An 18,617-nucleotide genomic window follows, 5' to 3' on the forward strand; every position below is an offset into this window, starting at 1 on the left:
TCCCCTCCGGTCCTGACGGCATGATTAAAAGATTAAAATTTAAAGTAGAAGCTCATTCCATAAGTATCCACTTATTTCCATAAGTGCCCTTTACACTTAGGTAGAGAAGGGTCCTGAGGTGTTTGGGACAAAAAATTCTACTTACGCTTTGAACCATAAAGGTTAGGTATCTGTCATAGAATTCCACTGGAAAAGCTAAATCTAAACATTTTAGGTTTCTAGAAATGATTCTTGCTGGATATCTACAGGAACTCTGAGTAAGCAGGAGAGCAAGGCAGGCTTCCAAGATCAGACCACCTGGCAATACTGTTGACAAATAACAACACTTTCCAGAGAGTTTTGTGCAAAGAATTTATTCTGTCACAGCAAGGGGCCATATAGAGCATCCTTATCTGTTGTATGATAAATTACGTTTCTGTAATGATAAAAAAAATACACTGTTGTGTTCCTTTAGGTTACTTTACCAAAGAAGTGTTAATTATCCCCATAGCCATCATCAGAACATCCTGAGACATTTCCAACAGAAATGCAGAAGTTGCCTGAGTAGTGCTCTTTGTTTATATCCTTGAATCCTGAGAAGGTAGTTACAAAGACAAAAGGAGTCAAGGAGCCTTTTTTTTTTTTTTTTTTTTTCCTTCCTGAGCATACATATAGACCATATATTCCTCTGCAGTAAGCAGGAAAAAAATGTGTGTAATGAAAGATCATTTGAGCTTTGCAACCACTGGAATTAAGATTTCTCAGATGCTGATGATGTTATAAAATACTTCAAATATTTTTATAAAGACAATGCATACAGTAGTTTTATCTGGAATAGAGTCACAATCACAAATATTAAAATCTTCAACATCATGTCATAAATACATAATTTCACTGAGAACTGTGCTACAAGTTTATGAGGTGAAATGTATCAGCTTTGAGGGGCACATATGTGCCAGATCAAGAAAGAAGATCTGGGTAAAATCAGCAAAATCACCTGTTGTTTTATGATTTGCTGTATAGCTATAATCACAAAGTAGCAAACAATAAAGTGGCACTTTATGTGTGTGCTGTTTGAAGGAATGTTTTTAATAGTTCTAAGACACACAAATATATTGAGAAATGATTTTGTCTCCACACAAATGCACAGAAACATCTTAATCAGTGTACATCTGGAGTGCTACTGAAAAGACTAGCAAGGATTTGTGTAAAGTTTTAGGAAGAAAGATACGTTTTCGGAAACCATTTTGCTCTCGCAATATGAATTAACTAATATCTTGAGCTCAGCACACTAAGAAATAACTAAACATACTTATCTAAATTGATGTAATTTAGTAAGAAAGACAACAGAGCAGAAAATCCATAAATTAGCAACGACTTATCTAAATGAGTAACTTTCATCATCATATTCAAGCTCATCTTCCTCATCCTCCTCTAAAAGTCCGTATTTAAATTTACGATAGATTGTCCCATCCTGGCCCATATACACAATATCATCGTCATCGTCATCATCATCTTCATTATCTCGGTCTCTAAACTCGATCACCTGATCTTCCTGATAGCTTGTACTCTCATGGGAGTTGTTCATGTAGGAAGGAAAGGCTTTGGGGTGATTTGTCAGCTTCTCATATCCTTTTTTATGGGCAGCCTGGGCTTTGGCTCGTGACTTTCTCCAGATGAATATAATGGCTCCAATGACAAGGAGAAGCAAAATACAGGTGATAACAAAGAGAGCTGTTTTGCTTTTGCCTTCAGGTGGTTGAGTGATCCGTAAGACACAGTCATCTGACAACAGCAAAAAGAAATGAAAAAAGATTATACGAGATCAAGTGGGAGACCTTGTTTTTAAATGACCCAGGAGAACATTTAGGCCTGTTTACAGCTTTAAGCTTTTTAAACTTTTAGACTGAAAAATTTATTCTTCCTGTACAGCAGATGTGTTCTTGGGGCTCTGATGGTGCAAGGTTACAAACAAGGACAGGATTGTTGGGGTAGTCAAGTTTCTTCATGAGGTTAGGAATAATCATCAAGAAGCAGAAAAACTAACAAGCACACAAACACAAACTACTTGCTAAGTTTAGGCATGAAACATGACATCCCCAGAGATATTTGGATTTTTAACTCTCTGGCTTCTAGCAAGTCTGGAAGACAGGTTGTGTACGCTGAGCCTGTCTGTTTTTCCCAATCATATGAGTTTGATATAATAAAAATATTTCCTCTTTCTGCAAATCTTCCACAGATTCTTCTTCTCTCTGCAATACCTTGTATGATATACTGTAGCTACTTCAAAGTCAATGGAGTGTTTTTGGTATGATGAGTTTTAAAGGGTGTGATTTAGATTGCTATCCGCTGAAGCAAACTTTTCCCAGTCAACTGGGTTATGAAATTCAGGCTATTAAAAAAAAAAGTGGTGACTGAGAGAACGGGGCAATATAACTTGCAATTGCTGTTATTTGCATAAAGCCCTTCCAGCTCCAGTGATGGAGCAGTAGAAATGCACTGTATGCATGCAGCTCAGCAGCACGTATTTGTTATTTCCTGCTTTTCCTTTTCAAGTGTCAGTCAAGTGAGTCATAAGGCCCTTAAATGCCGCTCCCCCTTATCAAAACAGTCCTACCTTGTGTTTCGCTGCAGTCGCAGCACTCTGGGCTGCCAGCCGGGTCAGAGGCACCGCAGCAGGGCAGGCAGCGACCTTCTTCCAGGGAGAGCTGCATGCTGGCTGGACACACGGTGCAGTTGAGGGGCCCGGGTCCCTTACATTCAATGCACGTGCTGTCGCATTTCTCACACTTGAACTCATCCTCCTTGAGACACAGAACACAAGCAATGCACCTCACGTTTCCGTTCATTTGGACCTGGCTCTTCTGCCCTGTCACTCTGGGTTCTCACCCATGGATGTCTGTGGCAAAATTTGTTGGGCGTGGGAAAATTAAGATTTGGTTCATACTGCCTAGGTTGTCAGTGATCTATCTGTTGGTAAGGAGAGTGCAAAACACTACAGCAGAAGCTTCATTTGCAGTCTTACCTGACTAGGGAGATAGCTAAAATTCATTTGGACTGTCAGCTCTTTGGGCAGAAGCTGCGTTTTTGCCTTGCTAGATCCCTGTTAGATTAAGTGTCTCTTTAGCACTGATGATCATGACGACAGTAAAGTTGTCTTAAGCAACTAAGGTAGAGCAAGAGGAAGTAAGCAAGATGAAAGAATGAATTCCATTTCCAACTTGACAAGGAGGAGAAATAAACAGTAAAGATGACTGAAATGTTTCTAGTAGAACAGACTTTTATTAGTTCATGTTGGTTCTGTTTCACAGAAACCACTCAGATTCAGGTACACTTTTCAAAGTCTAGGTAGGTCAAATTCTGGGACCATCTGTATACAGATGTCACATACCTCGTGGACTGCTCTGAGATCACATGGTTCCTGACAAGTGCCTGCTTCCAGTGTCTGCAGTTCCTGAGTGGCCTACTGGGCAAAAATCTCTTAATTTGTCTGACTTCAGACCAGGACCCCAGGTCCAGTGCAGTAACCTTACATCAAACTGGATAGATCCTTCAGAGCTGTTTGTCTTCTTGCCCTGAATCTGAGAGCGTGGAAGAGACTGAGAGGCCATGCTGGGAATTGTGGACCTTCGTGGACCCTGGTTCTTGGGCTGTCTTCCCACATTCACAGCTAAGGAGCAGCCCTGCTACAGAGATCTTCCTGGACAGAGACCCTGGGGTATCCAGCATCTCTTAACCATACTGCTGTAATCTTGAACCAGCAGCTCTGGAAGGCAGATGGAAATATGGAAACTGATGTGGCCAGACTTGTGGCCCAGGCCCAAGCATACTGTGGTCCAATTTCAGAAATGTAGCTCTGTTAACTTGTGCCTGTCTCTTCACTAGTGTTTTCTGCCAGCAGAACTCTGGTCAGAAGTGTGATGTGACTTCTTACAAGCAAAACTGCAGAAATGCCTGGGGAAATGTTGGTCATACCAAACAAAAAAGCCCACTCCGTATATAGATACAGCTGAATTTATTCTCATGGTTTTGGTGTGACCCTTGGCATCATTGTGTCTCAATATACACCAGTACAGAAAGCTTCCTACAGTAGCAGAAAGAAAAATAATGCTTTTTCTACCAAGAGAATAACAAAAGTAGGAATGTATAAGGATAAGCAGACTTGAAAACTCAGAGAGGAGTATTTTGCATTCTTGTATTCAGAAACTAAAGGTCAGGATATAAATCACAGGAGAAAATGCCCGCAAATACGTACCTCTTCTGCTGGTGGCTCCTGGGCTCTGTATTCGCCTACGAGGCAGTCTGAGTTGCACATTCCACTTAATAAAGTGTAGCTCCATACGCAAGAAGTGCAGCTGAATGCTCCACTCCCTAGCAAGACAAACAAAACAATGTTAGAACAGAAAACAAACAAAAATCTCCTCTAACTCTCTTTCAGAAATACACTGATGTCCCTCACTAGAGAAAAGGGATTTGTCATTATTAAGACTCAGCAATGAGATGTCTAGTGTGAAGAGGGTCAGTATTAAGAAGAGATTAGTCCTCGTCCTGAGATTTTATGTGCCCACAAAATGTATTTTTTATGTATTTTGAAATTTGGGAAAAGCTGATTATGAAATAGAACGACTTCTGCCTTTTTCTTAGTGCTGCAACTGTGTTGCCACCTGTCTTGGGCATTTGTGCTTTGTCTGCACAGGGACCTTCAGAGACATTCAGGAGAATTTAGTTCACAATCAGTGAGCTAAAATTGCGGGAAACCTTGACTAAATTCTCTCATACACGAAGTCAACCATATCAGACTGTTTAGCTAACTCTTTTCAAACAACAATGAATTAGCATGCATTTATGTATTTAAAATAGTAAAAAACAGGAAAACATGGGGAAAAAATGTGTTTCCCCAGGTGTGAACAGAGCATCATGTAATGTACGTAAGAGCATTTTTGAAGACATGTTTCTGCAGGAATTGAAGTGAACATTTTGTACAACTTAAAGTTGTTCAAAATATGTGTTTGTCCAATTTTCTGCCACTTGGTGTCTTCTGTATGAAACGAAGACGTTAACATTAGCTAGCAGTACTTAAAAAGGTGAAGTTAACAATGTTTTATAATCCAGTGAATTTACAGTATGTTTTTTTGAGCAATGCAGCAAATTTTTTCACATGGCACATATGACAATGCACCACTTCCTGGCTTCTTCATCAACAATGCAGATTCATTTCGGAGCACCTACTGTATTGCTTTTTGTAGGACTGGATTGTATTTCATCATACTGTCCCTATAATTAAGATAGAAAATCTGTCCTGTAGTATTATTCCCAAATAAAATAGAAATCAATCATAAGAAGCAGCCTGTAAACTAAAATGACAATCTCTCTTCGTCCCAAATGTAAGCCAAAATATTGCTGTCATTTATTATGATGTCCTGATATAGTTATGTTTTTATAGTTCTTGAAGGTGGCTTTGCTCTAGGAACTATTTCCACATTTTTAAATATTGTTATGTTTGTAATTAGCCGCTTGCGCTGTCCACTGTCCAATACATCCACTGTCCAAAAGCGTACTTTTAGTTTGTGATATGGTGTAGTCTAAGATGCAGAGCGGCACCTGCTAGTAGTCATCTGTTGCCACTGAGATAGAATAGGACACTGTATGGGTCCAAGGGGAATAACGAGGCCAAATTCAGAATTAGATGTGGTATAATACAGGGAAAAAAAAAGGCATGGAATACGTAAATGTATCACAGAGCAAAACAGATGGTGTCTCAAAGTTAGCTTTGAAAAATACTTAGCTATACTCAAAACAAGAGAAACCACACTTTTTCTTTTCTCACTTTAGAGATGGTTTGTGGCCTTTTTGTTATTTTCAGTGTTCGTGGCTGTTGACTTTCTACCCCTTAGGGACTGTAAAGATGCGCGGTTAGGTTTGGATTCCGTGTCTTCCACAGCGTGGCACATGCAGTATGAGAGCTCAAGGAGAGAGAGGTTATTCCGTGTTTGTGAGACAAGGAGAGTCCGGCCCTGCGGGTGTCAGAGCCCTGGCTGTAGGGCTGATGGGCATCTCTGTGAGGAGCCTGGCCGACGTAGGTGAGCTTCATTAACGTGGTCAGCCCATCTATCTGCGCTTTGTCCTGGTGACCCCTCTTCTCCTGTGGTGCCTCTGCGCTACGCGGGGATTGGTAGTCTTGGTTGATCTTGGTGATTCAGTGCTCTGTAAATAAGGTGGCAGCCTGGGTCAGCCAGCTTCCTCTACCAGGAAGCCGGTAGAGGGAGAGACGGGCTGTGCCGCTGGCTTCACTGCTTGGATCGAAGGTCATGGCTGCTGCTGCCGCCTCCCTTGTGAGGCCTTTCCGCAGACTGGAGCACGGATGTGACATAGGAAAGGTGTGGCTGGTGTTTCGATGGGTTTTTTGGTAGAAGCAGAGTGTAGGCTCTTACCTTCACATGTTCGGCAGGAAGGGTGACATCTCTCACACATGTTGCTGTCCTTGTTTTCGTAGTAATAGTCAGGGCAAGAGCTAATGCATTCATTCTTGGAGCGCAACAGGTAAAAATACGTATCACAGAAAAGGCAATCCGTAGGTTGAGGTCCCGTACACTCCTTACAGGTCTTGTGGCATTTCTCACATGATTTAGTGGAGTTCTGTGCAAAGTATCTGAAACAGATCAGATGATAGCGTTGACTTGCAAACACCTAAAAGTGGCAGCAAAGGCCAAAACATTCTTCTTCATAAGCTTTTACTGTGCATCTCAGTGCATTTTGCCTCTGACTGCATTTACTTAGACTGAATTTTCCTTTTGGAATATAATTTATAAAGCAAGACTATCCAAAATGCAGGGTTAATACAGGATATGAAGTAAGCAAATTAACAGGCATGACTTAGAAATCCTAAACTCTAGTCTTCCCCACAAATATCCTGTGAGATGCTGGCAAGCATCTGATTCCTCACAGCTTCTGATGCCCAGCTGTCAGATGGGAATTCAGTATTTCCAAAAGGCCTAGCCGAAGGACACCAAGGGAGAAATAGTTTGTTCGTCTACATTGCGCAGTCTGAGAAAAAGAGGAATAACTGCAGAGTGATTGCATTAAGGTATATATCGTCCTTATAGACTCATATTAATGAATTGGCTGCCTAAAATTATCAATCTTAGGTTAAATAGTAATCGATTTTATCGGAATCCATTATAATCATTCACTCAATGCGAAACACTGACTAATTAAGGGGTAAATTTGTTTCTTTACTCTGTTTCATGCTGTTTGGTATAAATATAATCTTAAAAGCTCCCAGGAGCTTTTAAGAATGGTCCCATTGCATCAAGTTTGTTCCAGCTTGGGCGCCAGCCGTAGTTCTCCAGTTCGGCACTGGAATGGGAGGTTTTACACCACCTCTGTGTACTTGGATGACATGAGAAATTTTCATTCCGAGATAGGACAGGGCAGAGTGATCTGATTTCTCAAAGCTCTCTCTGTGATGTTAGCTAAAAGACCTTGGACCTTACCCAGCTGGACACTGGTTTACACATCCTTTTCCTTTCCTGTACCAGCCTGGTTTGCAGGAGAGACACTGTGAGCTGTGTTTTCCAGAGCAAGTGTCACAGGTGCTGTGGCATGGGGAGCACAGTCCCTCCTCGCTGTCAACAAAATACCCAGGTGGGCATGTTTCAACACAAGTGGTGTCTGCACAGAGAACAATGAAGAATAACAGATCATATTCAGTATTTGTTGCTATAAAAATCTCATACAGCTCTGCTGGAGCACACTCTAGCAAGGGATGCTGCTGGAGTTGTAACAAAGCCAGTAAAGGGAACATTGGGACATGCTAATTATTTTTTGTTTCTTCCAAGTCTTGTCACTTCATTAGTCTTCACTTCTGAGTTGAATGTATGCTAGCAGACTCTTCAGAAAAAAAACTTTAGAAAATATAAATGCAAGCATAATAAATAATAATGAACAGCAGCTGTGATTTCTTTCAGAATATACAAAGAAATAATCAGGAAACTTTCTATCTATCTGCATTACCATTTTCCCTGGGTTTTGCTCTGATTCTAAGCGTATTTTTTCAGGCTCATTGCATTCTGTGTATTTGGCAAATCTGATTGTAAGAGGTTTGAGATTTAATGATGTTTGCTTTCTGGTCTTTGTCCCTGTATGTGGCTGCTCCTTTGTGCTATGGGAACATACACCTCTAATGCTGCTAAATGTGCCAGGTACATCACATTGTTTGCCTGAGATTTCAGAGGGTCATTAACAGAAGAGAAATCTGGAAAGAAAAAACAGGACTTAATCAACTAACTGCAAGTGCACGAAGCTAAGGGAATAGTGATTTTTCTTAACAGCTTGCACTCATTATCTAGCTTATCTTTATTGTTTTGCTGCTCAGATTACAAACAGACAAAGGAAGATATTCACTGATGGTAATAATAAGATGTGTATGCTAGTAATAATGTCAAGTCTGAGTCCATCCCTCAAGAATATAAGAATTCAAAACCTGCATCAGAATTAGGTACAGAGCAGACAGCTCACAGTCAGTGTTTTAAGTCAATTTTACTTTAGATTTTTCTTGAATTGCAGATCATTTAAGATATTTGTTTCTCTAAAGGTAATTTTTATTTTTTGTTTATTTTTTAACACGTAAGAAAGTAAAATCTAAGTCTGGAGATTTTATTATTTTTACCAACTTCTTTCTGAGACAACAGGGTCTTTTCCTCCAAAGAAAGAAGAAAAATGTAGTTTTCTCAAGGATCCACTAGTGACTAATGATCCAGAAAGAATTTTTTAACTTCTCAGCTTAAGTATGGCTTTTTCCATCAAATCTCTGCAGGGATTAAATGAGCCAACATGTAAATGTGAACTCTGTGCTTACAAAACATGAGTTAAGGACATTCCTTTTTTCTTTTTCAAGTTGCTTTTAAGAAATAAATGTGACAGTAAGTAGACAGTAAATGAAACAAGTGCAAGTTTTGTTTAACCACGGACTTTGTTTCTACTCAGAAGTCTGGTTTTGGCTTCAAAAGCCCAGAATGACCATTTTGTCCACTCCTCAAAATAGCCCTGAAGAAGTAAATACCTCTGCATCGACTTACTGTTGGGTCAGTCTTGCAATATTTAGGTTGAAGTGGTCATAGATTCTTCATGGATAGAAACTTGCCTATTTGGTACTCTCCTATTTTCCCATTCTTCAATGTAAAATAAAATCTAGACACAGGATCAAAGTACTCACTGAGAAGATAGAGATTATTTGCACAGCTAAGGCACTGGTGTTCAGTGGGTCCGGAGCAGTGATGGCATTTCTTGTGGCAAGGCTTGCAGGTGTGCATTTGCTCGTCGTGGTACTCAGTGCGGGAGCAGGGCAAGGATGACAAACATTGCCCGTTGTGGTTCAGCGTCAGGCCGTGTCTGCAGGTAAGGCAGGCAGTGGAAGAAGAACAAGTCTGGCATGTCCTATTGCAGGCTGAAAAGGACAAAGAGCAGGGATGTCACCATTTATTTTTTCATTTCGAGTTATTATTTCAGATTTAATTTTACAAGGAGCCATCAGGATGAGGAGGTGAGTGAAATGAACAACAGCTCTGCTTTTGCGTAACCGAACAGGTCAACATTTTCACCATTATGCAGCCTACTCCTTCAGCTGTCCTATACGCTGGCAGTGCTTTTGCTGAGCAGCAGTTTTCAACATCGCTAGCATAAGGAGCAACTACTCAGCTGTTTATGAAAGTGACTGCATGTATTTTCAAACACCTCCAGCTTTGCTACCTCGCTCTCCATTTCCTCTGACTTTTTGCTGTTCTGAGCTATGTCTATCAGGCCTTTGTTTCTCTGTTGCTCTGTTTCACGCGCTCATACCTACATTAGCAACCCACAGACCCTTTAGGAACAATATCCATCCAGTTCTACTTGCATCTCAGTACTTGTCTGGAGAAAACAAGCCTGCCAACCTTGGCAATCTTCAGTCGCTTCCTCGTAGTAGGTCCCTTCGGGGCACTCTTCAAAGCAGTGTCCATTGTAGAGGACGTAGAAGCTGACCGCGCACTCGATGCAGTCGTCCGCATCGGGCCCGTCGCAGTCCTTGCAGTCCCCGTGGCAGGGGAAGCACTGCTTGTCTTCGGCGTAGAAGTGAGAGGGACAGTCCTCCACGCACCTCCCGTCATGCAGGGAGAACTCGTCCATGCACACTGTGGAGAACGGGAGACACTGCGTGAGATGCTAGTCCTGGCTTTGGTCACTGTGGAAGTGAAGAGATCTCAGAAAGCCATCAATCCTGCAGTGCCAGACAACCTGGGAATGTATTTTCCTTTGACACTTTCTCCTCCAATCTGCCCATATTAGCCTAAAGTTCTGCTCAACTTTGGTGATACTAACCAGACCATGGTGACATTAAATGGAGAATGGCTTCTGACGAGATGTTATATCTGGATTATGAACTTTCTGCAAAATTAGGGATGTCCAGATTAGAAGGTTTTATTATTAAAACATTAGTCTGACTGGAATATTTGCATCTGGGGCTTTGATGGTGTTAGGAGATTCGGAATAGGGATTCAGCTGTTCATTTTATTATAACTGCCTAGTTTAGGAGGTTTATTTGTGATTCTTTTTCATCCATGCTAATGTTTCCAGAATGATTTTCTCTTTAAATGTTAGCTATCCCTTATTGTTTTGCGTGTGCAGCCAGACTTTGGAGGATTTATGAGCGTTACTAGGTATGTTTTACATACTTAAAGAAGTTTCATCTGTCACCTTGAGTAGCAATTTGCAAAAATGGTAAAGAAAGAGATGCATTTAAACTAGGAAAGAAAATTTGCACATTGGTGTAAATGTTAAAGAATTTAAGTGTGAAAAGACCAATCATTTGCTAAATCAGAAATAGAATTAATCCAATAGAAACCTCCTGAAACACAACAGAGCGGAGAAAAACACCTCTGTATGTTTTCAATGGAGTCTCGTCATAAAGCACAGATTGCTTAGCCTTTATTGTAGTGGTTTAGCAATGCTATAAACCATTTGGTTATAAACCAAATCATTTTTGCTCATTATGGGATTTCTTTTCACATGTGTGTGTCTGCCAGTCTGTTCTTTTCTAAATCTGTCTCATTTAAGGCACAAAAAGTTCCCTGTAATACCTTTGCACATTTGATTGTGAATGCACTCTTGACACATTGGAGGGCAGTGCTTGCAGATTCCTTCAGAAGCAAAATACTTCTCTGAACAGGTATGTTTACACTCCCATTGTTCCAGAAGCAAAGGACTCTCACAGGACTGGCATTTGGTGGCACTTCCCGTGCATGTCTTACAGGATCCACTGCATTCCTTGCAAGTCCCAGAGTCATTAAAATATCCCCTATTCAATTAAAATGAACACAAAGTGAACGGCTGGTCAGAGCATGTTTATAGAATAAGCCAGTCACATAGGTTGCAAGAATTATGTTCCCAGCAGATATATTTCACTGAAATAAAATATTTCTTGAACATTTTGTTGTCTATTCTCCATTCCGTTACATTCCTTTATGGCACCAGTAGCACTGTCTGCAGGCAGAAAACCTGCACAGTTCACACCATGAAGGGAGTCTGTCCTTCCCTTATTCCTGTGCTAAACCTAGGGCTTGCTGGACTTCCTTTCTTACTCAGCCATCCCTCAGCAGTGATAGCAGGAGTAGAAAGAATTATATAGAAAGAATAATACAGAGGGGAAAAAAAAGTAGAGGAATCCCTGGAAGTGTGAAGGCTGGGAAGAAAAAAAAACAAAACCCAAACCAAAAAAAAAATCACAAGGGAGTGCATGAGAAATAATACCTGTATTTGGTGATACTAAAGTATGTGAGGAGAAGGACCGGGCAATGATTTTTCAGTTACTATGAAGAACCAGCTTGCGGTTCTGAAATCAAGAGGATCTTTACCATCAGACATAGTCACTTGTGATCTCAGTCAAGATAAAATGTTACTACCTCAATCAGGCAGAAAATGACTTTGACCGTGTGGTAGCTTCTAGTGCTGAAGGCTACCATAAGTTTTCTCCTTGGGAGATTTTCAATCTGATAGTGACTCATCTGATTAATATTTATTAATCTAAAAGGAGTGTAAAGTAAAGAGTAATCATCAAATAGGAATAAGTTTAAAAAATTGCTTACTCAGGGCATTCCTGAAAGCACCTGCCCTTGTGGAGGAAGAATGTCTGTTCTTCTCCAGACAGGCACTTCTGGCAGTGCCAGGGGTTGGAGCACACCGCACAGTCGTCCAGGCACATCTCGCACTTCCCGCTTTCCACATTGCCAAAAGTTTGTTCAGGGCATTCGGAGACACAGCTATCATGGCTAAGAAATTTTCCTGGCAAAACAGCAACCCAAGTGGAGAAAGGGACCAAAGAGAAATGTATTTAAAAGAATCTTATTGTGGAGGGCTATAAAAAAAAATTATACTTCCCAAAAGCTTGAATTTTTGATGCCTATAAACATGATTGAAACATTCTTTAAACTATTTTCCAAAATAGTTTGCTCAGTCTCCCCTAAGGTTAGAAAGGATCATCATAATTATCAGGTACAACCTTCCTGAAACCCATATTCAGTAATTCTTGCATCACTTCTACAACTTTTGATTGAATAGAAAAGAAAGCAACAACACCCACTTCACAGTATTTTTTACCTCTATTGCTAAGGGTGCTTTATTCCTAGCTGCTATGTGTCTGACTTTTTATCTTCTGATAATCTAATTACCTTCTCATACTTCAAGGTGCCAAAGAACTTTCTACTGAGCACCGACCAAAAAAGGACCACGGAACAACTTAGCATATGGAGTATTTTAGACACTTGCCAAAACTGCCCAAAGAACCTGAAAGTTTCCTACCTTCTGGACATGAAGTACACATGTTAGCATCTTTGTCACAGGTCCTACATGAAGGATCACAGGCCTGTACCTGGGTTTTTGATGCTGGAATGAAAGAAAAAAGATCTGGTTTTGGTTATCTTTTTCGTTTTTTTTATTGTTGTTGTTGATTTGCCCTCCCCATTTCTTACGGTCTTTTTCTAAGCTGTTTTTCAAATGTACCTCCCTGAAGTCTTGGTGTTCACAAAGCTGGACAAATTGGTGATTGCTTTAAATTCCGTACCCGTAAATGAGTCTAAAGCTAAATGAATGACTCTTAGTTGAGTATAGAGCTGCTATAATAAATGAAAATAAAAATGGTATCCTGAGATTAGTCTAGACTGCTCATTCACTTCTGGACTGCTTATTCGCAGTGCAGCAAATGTTGTTAGTTTCAGCACTCTGCTCCAAAGCCAGATCTCTAGCATACTAGAGATACTAGTATACTACAAATAAAAAAAATCTGGGAGATGTGCAAGTTTAAGGCATACAGTGTGGCAAGGTATTCTTATGGTGATTTTGTAGTAGTTGGTTGAAGAATACTGTTACTGTATCTCTAAGGGAATAAACTCTGAACAGGAAGGAGGATAAAACGAATGTATGTGAAGAAAGTCTGTAAAATGGTTCTGCCCAGCTCAAAGCAAAAGCAAATCTGTATTTTGACCCAGGAAGTCTTAACAATGGCAAAGTGAAGGATGAAAGAACAATTGCAGAGCAGTGTCAGAAAATAGACTATGATGTTAGAAGTTGAGTGTGGCGTGTTGTTTAGTGCACCCAGCGAGCTCAAATGCATGTGACTTTTGCAAGGGAATGGAGTGGCTGATCAAATCCATTAGCCCCATGCAGCAAATCAGTACATTTTTTATTCTGCCTGTTATTGCAAAATATTTGGAAAGACTGACATCTTAAGTGAAATAAAAGAAAGCAAAAGTTTTGTGAGAGTGAGTGAGTGAAGGGAGGAGAGGGGAGAAATGGAGGCACAGGGAGCTCCTTACCACTAGAGGAAATAAGTAGTGAGCATTTTACTATGAAGAAAGGAACTGTGTAGAATGGTGAGTATGTGCAGAGCATGATGGAGGAATAACAGTAAAATAACTAATTGTAATGATTATTGATAAATGTACTGCTAAGCAAGCTGAGGTGTGGGACATGGAAGTTCAGGATGAAGCACTGAGTTTGCTGCTAAGGCTATCATGAGAGAAGTGTTAGAAATCTGTGTAGATCCCATAGCAAATAGATTTAGCCTTGGCTTTAGCAGCCAGATTGATGGCCATAAAGAATCGGAGATTATCAAGGATAATATCAAGACAGATGGGATAGATGGACTGTATTTCAATAAGTACCCACCTGAAGACAATTTTAAACTCCAAAGCTACGGGAGGCTTTATGAAAGAATAAAATGCCTAAAACTTATTTTTGAGCTGTGCGGCCTGAAGCACTGCTAAATAGCTGAAGAAAAGCCCTGGAAAACATGATCATGACTATTTTTACTATAGGTGAACCTAAAGAGTAAAGTAACAAGCAATCATCAGTGTATAAAAATGAAAAGAAATAATGGGGAAGGCACAAAGTCCCTGGCTTGCAGAGGAAGAAGAAGATTTGACTAATGTGGAAGTACAGAGAACCTAAAAGGTGGGAGGTTGGATTTACTCTTAAGTAATTTCTGAAATTGCAGGGGTGGGAGGATGGCATGGGAGGTAAGTGGTTGATGCAGGATTTGGTGAGGTGCAGAGAGATCTGTGTGTGAAGTGAGTTCAGCATAAAGAGGCAATGAAATGCCTCATCTTCTGATATCAGCTGTAGTAACAGATGCCTTCCAATGTCTTACTCTAACTGGATTTTGCAGGAGGTTAAAAGTTTATGAGCTCTTTGGTAGACCCCAAACTCTACAGGTGTGCATCTCTTTTAAAAGCAAAATCAATATACTCTGAGGCACGCTTGTAGAGTCAGGGGCAGGTAACACTGTGTGTGCTCCATCTGTGCTCCAAGAGAGTGAAAAGTGAGGCAGAGGAGATCCAAAAGCCACAATGCCTTGCTGGTGTGGCACTGTGAAACTGGAGTGAGGTGGCTAAGCCCACTTGGTCTTAGCACCATGTTAGATGAGTACACAGTACATCCAAGCTAAGACTTCTGGTCCAACATTGCCTGAGCGGTCTTCAAGCAACTCTTCTGATGGGGTTTCAGTATGGGCATCTATTTCCAGCCCTCCTGAAGTGCCCCAGGGTGGCTGATGAGTCAATAAGGGGCTCATGCAAGAGGGGGCTGCTCTAGTCCTTGGATTTGAAGTTCCTGTATCTGCAGGGGTCAAGCAGTGACTGAGTTTCCGAAGGCAAGACAGAGCAATGGCAAGTGAGCTTAGGAGAGATGAAAGTAAGCTAAAAGAAACAGTGGGTACTTGCATCGAAATATGTTTTATTCTCCCTTTTAATTTTAAGGAAATGAAGTAAGGCAGGTGACTGCAAAAAATACTTTTCATAGATCTAATCAATTATGGCCATAGGACTGATGTTTTCTGTGAGCTGAGTAGCCAGCGAAAGCTGTTGTGTTGTTGTAACTGGAACGTTGCACGAGTGAAGGGCCGCATCGGCTCCCAGCGTGGCGCAGGGAGCGTCCGTGGGGACAGCCCCCAGCAGCGCATAGGGGGTGGCCTGTCCTGCGCCCTTAGGGAGAGGGACCAGCAGTGCATAGGGGGTGGCCTGTCCTGCGCCCTTAGGGACAGCCCCCAGCAGTGCATAGGGGGTGGCCTGTCCTGAGGGACCAGCGGTGCTGCGCCCTCTGAGGTGGGGTTACTGCGGGGACAGGTATCTTTTAGATTCACTTAAAATTTGGGGGAAAAGAAGTTTACTCAAAGAGTCCTGGTGAGGAACTGTCGTTTGTGTTATCCATGTATTGGTTATATATTTTTTGATATAGCCTATCAGTGGCATAGTTTATGCAGCAAAAAGCTGGGGTTTCTGAGTCTGTCTCTACTACATTTTTTTTGAAGCTACCAGCAAGTTTCTCTTTCTTGAGGAGAATGAACGTTTTGTTAGGCTTTTCTTAGCCCTTTTAAAGTGCAAAGATATGGATATCCAGTGAGGCTTTCTGCAAATGCAGGTCCTGTGAGTTTAGATCTTTTCCTTCTCTTGCTGAACTACTTTCTTTATGGGCTTTATTTCCCTGCTAAAAATCCATTTTTTATAGGTCAAGTGGCAGAGTGCTGGTCAAGTTTACTCTGTTCGAACACCCTTAAATACAGAGGGCAGCCCGAGTCTCCCTTGTGCCTCCAGAGGTGCCCAACCACACTGGCACATGAGTACTTTCGGTTTGTTTGCTTAAGTGACCCTCAAAGTAACCTGCTGGTGACCCTGGCTCACCTGTGAAATGCAAAAATTCCCCGTCACAAGATTTTGGTGAGAGATGCTTTCCTCATTTCTTTTCCCGATTTTCTGTTATTGAACAAATTCTTACAGAATGTCCTTGTCTGGATAAGCTGTAAGCGTAAGAAATGCTCTGGGAAAGCTAAATAGTTGCTGTTAATTTTAGTGAACCAAGCAGTTATCAGTGTTTTTATTTCATCCTCAAGCAGGCAGAATTTTCTACTTTCTTTTTCTCCTCTTGAGAGAAGATCCCCACTGGCCTACAAATCCTCAGATTTTTCTGTTTTAAAGAATAGTTGTTTTGCAGTCTTTGAAAAACCTTGAATAATTGATGGTATGTTGCACAGCCATGTAGTTTTTAATTAACATTTTTTCACTTTATCTCTGAAAACCTTGGCTGGAAGGAAGACCATCTGTTCGTGATGTCTGACTGCAGTTATACGTCCTCCATTTGTCTATCAGCTGCTTCTCTAAACCTTCAGAATTTGTCAAGGCTGACTTCTGATTTCCCACTGAAAGTGTCAATGGCCTTTTTCTAAACATGCAGTGAATACAAATTTTCATTTCACTTCCCAGCAGCTTTTCATCCAGCTACCCTTGCTTATGCTTGCCCTTGCTTATGTTTTATTTCATTATTTTGGAAACTCCCTGCTGGGTAGTTTTAAGTGGTATAATTTAATGCCAGTTATGTGTGAAGAAGCAAGCCAGAAATATTGCTGAAGTATATGTTGCCAGGGGAGAAGAACCTTGATCCTGGCAAGAGAGTTGGTGTGATATAAAAAATAAAAAGCAGTAAAATAAGGTTAAACAGAGAACCTGTTAGCTACTGCTGAGGAATATTTACAGGAGGTCATTGATTCAAAAACATTTCAATCCTTAAAATTTAAAATAAAGATTTTTTTTTTTTGCCAGTGAAGTACTTTTTCTTTCTGTTTAGTCTTTGCTTCTTTGGCCCCTCACTACAAGAAGGACACTGAGGTCCTGGAGCGCATCCAAAGAAGGGCAGCGAAGCTGGTGAAGGGGCTGGAGCAGAGGCCTTATGAGGAGTGGCTGAGGGAGCCGGGGTTGTTCAGTCTGCAGAGGAGGAGGCTCAGGAGGGACCTTACGGCTCTCTACAAGTACCTGAAGGGAGGTTGCAGTGAGGGGGAGGTTGATCTGTTCCCCAGAATAACAACCGACAGGACAAGAGGAAACGGCCTCAAGTTGTGTCAGGGGAGGTTCAGGTTAGACATTAGGAAGAATTTCTACTTGGAAAGAGTGGTGAAGCACTGGAACAGGCTGCCCAGGTCAGTGGAGTCCCGTTGGTTGGCAGTGTTCAGGAAACGTGTAGATGAGGCACTTCTTAGGGACATGGTCTAGCAGGTACGGATGGGTGTAAGACTGGACTCGATGATCTTGAAAGTCTTTTCCAACCATATTGATTCTATCATTCTCTGATTCCCTTGAGACAGCATTTGCTGTTTTCTGCAATATGTACTAGTCACCACTAGAGGGGAATGTACACAAGCAGTTGGACTTCAGACATTTGGCAAGATACATAAAAGAGATCTTTTAATTTTCTAGCCAGATGTAAATGCTTAAATGACCCATCTAGACGACTTCTAAAAGAAATATGAAAATCTTCCAATTAATTAATTGCAATTGTTTTGTTTTTAATTCTGGACAGTTAAAATGTGTTCATATTGTGATAGAGCTCTTACTAAATACAGAAGGAGTGGAATTAGGCCTTCATTTAGTGAAAAAGGTATAGCTAGAATAATGTTTAAGAATAAGTTTTTAAAGCATATATTTCTTGAATAGCAAAAAGCTCCCAGAATGGGAAAAGCAGATATCTATGCACACTATTTACATTAATGTAACCAGAACTTTCCCAAGAACAACTGTGCAAAGCTGTCAAGAAAATTGTTCATGTTAAAGGCATAATGCGTTTCCTTGGCCTTTGGACTGGTGATAAATGAAAACAGCCAATGGTTGTTTTTAACCATAGAAAAGTCCTTCAATTTCAGTGAAAATTTTGCTCAGAAAGTGGCAAGTGCTGTGGCAAATGGCTGCAGGAGAACTAATTCAATAATTAATACAAAGCTGCCTGTCTGAAGGAAAGAGCTTGTGTCTACCAAAAAGAATTGCATCTCCTGACATCAGCCTTCTATTCTGACCCATTGCTGTTTATTATTTAAAACCAGGCATCAAGTAAGTCCAAATAAGGCTCATGGATGATTCTCAAACCATTTCTTTGAATTTCTTTTGTCCCTGGAGACTACCACTGTGTTCCGAGGATTCTTTAAGCTTCCTCTTAAGGTTTTCAGTCTGTAGCTCTTAGGGTTGAAAATGAAACTCTTAAATATTGAAGTCGTATGTTTATGATGTTAATTGATTGATTTTAAACTCATTGTGAAATAATGGCCCAGAAAAGAGATTAGTTTCTAAAAATGG

The 18,617-nt window shown here is 40.8% G+C and overlaps 1 protein-coding gene across 1 annotated transcript in view; it reads right to left on the reverse strand.

The window, feature by feature from the left end:
- Positions 1-1,357: 1,357 nt before the first annotated feature.
- The window catches only part of PCSK5 (proprotein convertase subtilisin/kexin type 5), a 232,802-nt gene continuing 215,542 nt past the window's right edge, over positions 1,358-18,617 (reverse strand). Inside the window, exons 28-37 of the mRNA XM_088522071.1 lie at positions 12,808-12,891; positions 12,096-12,291; positions 11,091-11,308; positions 9,909-10,145; positions 9,194-9,424; positions 7,473-7,650; positions 6,411-6,628; positions 4,235-4,350; positions 2,597-2,783; positions 1,358-1,764 (exon numbers count right to left, since the gene is read on the reverse strand). Coding sequence (XP_088378197.1) covers positions 1,358-1,764; positions 2,597-2,783; positions 4,235-4,350; positions 6,411-6,628; positions 7,473-7,650; positions 9,194-9,424; positions 9,909-10,145; positions 11,091-11,308; positions 12,096-12,291; positions 12,808-12,891 — 2,072 coding nt within the window. The remainder of the gene's footprint in view (positions 1,765-2,596; positions 2,784-4,234; positions 4,351-6,410; positions 6,629-7,472; positions 7,651-9,193; positions 9,425-9,908; positions 10,146-11,090; positions 11,309-12,095; positions 12,292-12,807; positions 12,892-18,617) is intronic.

The sequence above is a fragment of the Tinamus guttatus genome, unplaced genomic scaffold, assembly GCF_059628265.1.
Source record: "Tinamus guttatus ecotype Peru unplaced genomic scaffold, ASM5962826v1 Tinamus_guttatus_pri_ptg000146l, whole genome shotgun sequence".
NCBI lineage: Eukaryota > Metazoa > Chordata > Aves > Tinamiformes > Tinamidae > Tinamus > Tinamus guttatus.